Below are 5,564 nucleotides of genomic sequence, written 5' to 3'. Positions count from 1 at the left end.
CTCACGGCCAGGGACACGGGGCCCCACTCACTGTGGCTGGACCCTCATGGCCAGGGACACAGGGCCCCACTCACCGTAGCTGGACCCTCAGGGCCAGGGACACGGGGCCCCACTCACTGTGGCTGGACCCTCATGGCCAGGGACACAGGGCCCCACTCACCGTGGCTGAACCCTCACAGCCAGGGACGGGGGCCCCACTCACTTTGGCTCCACCCTCACAGCCTTCTCCGAGTAGTGGATATTCGGGGAGTTGTTGTTGAGGGAGAGGCAGATGTCGTCAATGGTCAGGGCCACAAACTTGTCCTTCAAGTCCTTCTCCAGGTTGTACCTGGCCGAGCGGTTCAGCCTGAAGGACAGAGGAGGTGGGGTCTCCCACTGCAGTGCCGGGCAGCCCCGCAGGTTCCCGGGGGCAACGAGCCAGCGCCGAGCCAGCACCGGGTCTGGTATGGGACGCGGCACCTGCTCACCTCCGGCCCGCCCCCGAGCACCACACACACTGCGGGCGCTGGGTGACGGCTTAACTAACCGGCCTGGATCTTCAAGACCCTGTTGATGGGAGCGGTCCGAGCTCTGGCAGGAAAGGGCTCCAGTTCACCATCGGGGTGAATCCACCCGTCCCCCCCACGGCCGGCGGGCGGCTGTCACGTGGGGCTCACGCCGCGTGTTGTGTTCCCACCCAGCCTCCTTCTGGGACGCGCCGCGGGGAACTGCACCTGATCTGCTCGGACACCTCCTCCAGGGTGCGGGTTAGAAGAGCCATCACTCCGCGGATGACCTCGGCCTCCTTCACAAGCTCCTGTTCCACCTCATCGCGCACCAGGTCAATGCCCACCCGCTTCTCCCTGGCCAAGGGGAAGGGGCCGGTCATCGAGCGCACGCAGGGGTGCTCGAGCCACGTAGAGCTACCTGGACAATGGGTTAGAGTATGACCTGACCCGTCTGGATGGCGTGGTCAGGGATGTGCATGAGTCAGTATCTGTGAGACTTCAAAATACCCAAAACCCAAGGAAGCAAGATCCATCGGCCCCTGGTCACCTGGTCAGAAAAACGCCAGATGCACTTTTCCCCTCCATTTGGCCATGATTCTGGAAGACTTTTCCTTCTAATCTGTTCATTGGAAATGTCCTTTTGATTTAGAATTGTGAAGACATGTGTCTCTTTCCTGGAAACAGGACCTCGTCCTGATTTTTGCCAAGGGTTTGAACCCAGAAACGTGCTCTACCATGAAACAACAATGCAACGTCCACATCCCCCTGGGGTGGGCACTCACAACATGTCGGGCACCGGACGTGGAGGGGCCTGTGTCGGGGCCGTGACCGCGAACGGGTGGGGACCTGAGTGCCTCCCCCCGAGCAGAGAGCATCGCCCGCTCACAGGACTTCAAGGAGGGAAATGACGATAAAAAGGTACGTTTGCACGGGGCTCTCTGGGTTACAAAGTTCTTCCGTGGGGCTCTGCGTACTGGCACAGCTTATCCTCTAGGAACTGGACCCGCTCTGCCTGTCCAAAACAGACACCCAGTTCCCAGTTTCTGCTGGTGTGGCCCTGTGACTAAGCTCCGGTCAATGGGCTGCACGGGCAAATGGGGAACACCAAACCCTAATTATTCCTACTTGCTGGAGCATGGATGGAATGGCTGGAGCTCTGGCTGCCGTCTGGAGTGATGAGGTCGCCTGGGGGCGTGAACCCATGTGGCAGAGCCCTGAGACCCACACCATGCCAGCCCCACACTGACTTCCTCCAGACTCCCTAACCCCGAGAGAGAAAGAACAGCCCTACTTAAATTCAGTGTTATTTTACAGTTTTCTGAGTCTCTGCAGCCAAACCTAGTCCTAACTTAACATTTAAAGTAAGGTAGTGAAGAGCTCCTTCCCTGCCCAGCATGGCGGGCTCCGGAGAACACGCACTCGCCGGCCTCGTTGGAACCCAGCCCCCAGCGCAGCTGGATTCTACCCCCAGCACCGGGTCCCCCATGACAGCGACTCCCACCTGTATTCCAGGCACATCTGGGTGATATGCAGGGGCTCCTTCATGCTCTCCAGTGCGTTCACCAGTCTGGTCTGGTACGTGAGCAGGTCCTCCGTGACGTACACCAGCTGCTCGAGCTTGTCGTCCTGCTCCTTCTTCCAGAACCTGACCTCCTCGAGTCTCTGTTCTGAGGCACACAGAGAAAGCACACGGCGTTACACGTGGGTCAGTCCGCTCCGGGCGCCGCCAGCTCTGGGATCAGAAATGTAAAGACCATCCTCAAACTACCCCAGCCGTGTTCTTCGCTGCCTGGCGCCCCTTTCCACCTTGTAAGTGCTGATTAGGGGAGGGCAGGGTGGGGGCAGCAGGAGGGAGGGAAGGAATCTCTTCTTACAAGGTCAACATCCAATTAACGCAAACATCGTCCACACTGGTTGACTTTAATTCTTCAACATCTGCTGTTTTTAATACCTTTTAATTTTATCAAAGATCTAGATGTATGTTGTTTGAAAAGTCGACCAGCGCCAGTGTTGCAGTTCTCTGACCCGTCCCCACCCACTCCCGCTTTCTGGGAGCAGTGCATTTTTTTTTTTTTTAAGATTTATTTATTTATTTTAGAGGTGGGGGGGAGGGAGGGGCAGAGGGAGAGAGAATCGCAAGCAGACTCCCCACTGAGCACAGAGCCCAACACAGGGCTCGAGCCCACGACCCTGAGATCATGACCTGAGCCGAAATCAAGAGTCCAATGCTCAGCCACCCAGGCGCCCCGGGAGCAATCACTTTTTAAATGCTTTCAGAATTTCTCCTGGAATTTGCTCACACTGCTACTTACTCATGATCAGTTTAAATGATATCTACCAATTTCCTGTGACTGGAAGCCAGGATTTGCTCTCGGACGACACGCTCCCGTTCCTCGGTCTTCCCCGTAGGGCTGCGTGCCGTTTTGTCACGGAACAGCTCCACGCTTGTTTGTAAGACCATAAATGCGTAAACGCGATATGCACCTGAGCCGCGTGGTGCACGACAGTCAATTTCTCCTCATGTACAGTTTTCTGTTGGTTTTTGGAGGGGCTGGTAGTCATGTTTTTGTTTCACTTTCCAGAGACTCATGACTAATGTTTCCTCGGACTTTCTGACAGAACTACAAACACACCCCAGCATTTTCAGCCCCATCAAGGAACCCGCTGGGTTTGCTTCTTCCCAGGACCTCTGCCCTGGAGCGCTTTCTCCTCCCGCCCTCCCTCCTGCTGGCTGGTGCTGGTCCTGGTTCCAGAACCCCTCACCCTGCACCTGCCACCACCCCCTTCCTAGCTGTCACCTGCTCCTTCCCTCCCCCTCCACCTGCTGAAGCACGCCCTCCTCAGAGACGGGGGCACGCAAGGTGAAAGCCTGAGGTCTGAAAATGCCTTCATTCTACCTTCATTGTTTTGACTTTCGCTACGTGTCGATTTCTAGGTTGTAGGTGATTTTAATTTAGAATTTTGATGACGTGGCTTCATGTCCTCTAGTCTCCAGAGTTCCCGTGGAGAATTCCCGATTCTCTGTGTGACCCCAAAGGCTTTCAGGGGTCTCTTCCCTGTTTTCCTAGTGTCAGCAGCACTCAATCATTATGCCAGAAGCTGGAAACAGACCCTTTGGCTCTAGGGGATTTCCTAGGATTCCTCCGCAGACGGTTTCCTCTCTTCCTCTTTTCTGCACCCCTCTGGAATCCCTGTTAGATAAGGAGCCTCCCTGTGGGTCCCCTAATTCTTACCCTTCCTCTCCTATTATCCATCCACCTCTTTGTCTTTTTTTCTCTACTTCCTGGAGATTCTTCAACTTTCTCTTTCAACCCTTCTTTTGATTTTTACAAACGTGCTCTCACGTTTTTAATTCCCAAGGATGCTTTCTTATTCCCTGAGTGTTCTTTTTCAAGATTCTCTTGTTTCCTAGATGCAGTGTCTTCTCCAAATTTCCTGAATATTTTATGGCGTATTTTTTTCTTTTGCCTTGTGTGTGTGTGTGTGTGTCTGTCTGTCTGGGTGTCTGTCATGCTAGAGGTGCTCCTCAAGTGTCTCTGACCCTCTCCTGATTATATTTGAGGCTACAAGGCTAACGTGCTAACTGGGACCTCTTTCTGCAGGGTCTGGGTTTGCACTTCATTGTCCAGAGAGATCGGGTAGCCCAGGCATCTCTTAGATGCTCAGTAAGTACATCAAATCCATAAGAAAACGAACAATGGAGCCTGGAAAGCAGGCTGGGTTACCATCCTCTGTCTGTCTTAGGGCAGTGAGCTTAAAGACAGAACCTGAAAAATGCACGTTTTCCCCCAGCACTTCAAGACACTCCACTGCCCCTCCTGACCACGGAACACAGACGGCGGCGTGGCTACACCTCGCTGTGGCATCCGGGCTGGGGCGCAAATGTCGCAAGTGGGGCATCTTACCTAGTTTCTTTTCTACATCGCTTTGAGACTTCCTTGTGGTCTTTTCAATCTCGTCCACAAGCCTCTGGCTCTCTGCCACCAATCGTTCGGACCGGGACCTCTGGGCTTCCGCTCTGTGGTACTGGCTCTTGTTAGCGATGTGCCACTCGGAGGGCAAGAACTTGGGTGGAGGTTGTAGTAGTTTGGCCATGTCGGTTTTCCAAAGTCCTGGTCACAAAGACATTTGTTTAGTTTCACCGAAAGCAACTGGTCTTTTTTTATGTCTGTTTTCACTCAAGTGTGATATGCACACCCACAGGTGCATGAACCATCATGTGTACACAAAATGAACCGATCTGTGTAGGCGGCACCCCGGCTCCCTTCTGGTCAGTGCCCTCCGCCTGCGCTCCCACAGTGCCACCACTAGGAATCAGTTTTGGTATTTTTGGACTTCATGTAAATGGAATCGCCCCGTGTGTGCTCTCATATCTGACCCCCTCCACTCAACATCACGTCTGTGAGATTCGTCCCCGCTGCCCCTATAGCCACGGTCTTCAGGTTGGGGTCTCTGTGCGGACACTGACTACACCCCGCTCTCCTGTCTCTTCTACTGCGTATGGATATTTGGGTTCCGGGGCAGTGTTGCTCTCACATGTGTCTTTTGGTGACCACAAGGACTCATCAGAATGGCTGGGCCTAGGCAGTGTTCACTTTTAGGACATTCTGCGGACCGAGGAACCAGCCACATTTCCTCAAGATGAACACACGTGGCCTCTGTACACTCAGAGCTGGGTATGGGCCCCACTCAGCAGGTGATATGAACCCTCCGCAGGACAGAGAAAAGCCAGAAGGTGGCCTGCGGCGGGGGATGCGGGGGGTGTGTGCCCACCTGCTCCCCACCACCGCCCCTGCTCCCCACCATCCCACCTGCTCCCCACCGCCGCCCCTGCTCCCCACCGCCGCTCCTGCTCCCCACCGCCGGCCCTGCTCCCACCACCGCCGCCCCTGCTCCCACCATCCCACCTGCTCCCCACCACCCCACCTGCTCCCGACCACCGCCGCCCCTGCTCCCCACCATCCCACCTGCTCCCCACCACCGACGCCCCTGCTCCCCACCATCCCACCTGCTCCCCACCATCCCACCTGCTCCCCACCACCGCCCCTGCTCCCCACCACCGCCCCTGCTCCCCAC

The 5,564-nt window shown here is 55.6% G+C and overlaps 1 protein-coding gene across 2 annotated transcripts in view; it reads right to left on the bottom strand.

Moving 5' to 3' along the window:
- TEKT1 (tektin 1) overlaps window positions 1–5,564 on the bottom strand; it is a 14,422-nt gene that overhangs the window by 7,774 nt on the left and 1,084 nt on the right. For both annotated transcript variants that reach the window (XM_032431868.1, XM_032431869.1), the window contains exons 2-5: window positions 4,394–4,600; window positions 1,990–2,155; window positions 714–842; window positions 203–346 (exon numbers count right to left, since the gene is read on the bottom strand). In XM_032431868.1, coding sequence (XP_032287759.1) covers window positions 203–346; window positions 714–842; window positions 1,990–2,155; window positions 4,394–4,583 — 629 coding nt within the window. In that variant the 5' untranslated portion in view covers window positions 4,584–4,600. The remainder of the gene's footprint in view (window positions 1–202; window positions 347–713; window positions 843–1,989; window positions 2,156–4,393; window positions 4,601–5,564) is intronic.

This window comes from Phoca vitulina, unplaced genomic scaffold, assembly GCF_004348235.1.
Source record: "Phoca vitulina isolate PV1807 unplaced genomic scaffold, GSC_HSeal_1.0 scaffold47, whole genome shotgun sequence".
Taxonomy (NCBI): domain Eukaryota; kingdom Metazoa; phylum Chordata; class Mammalia; order Carnivora; family Phocidae; genus Phoca; species Phoca vitulina.
This window is presented reverse-complemented; position numbering and strand designations above follow the sequence as displayed.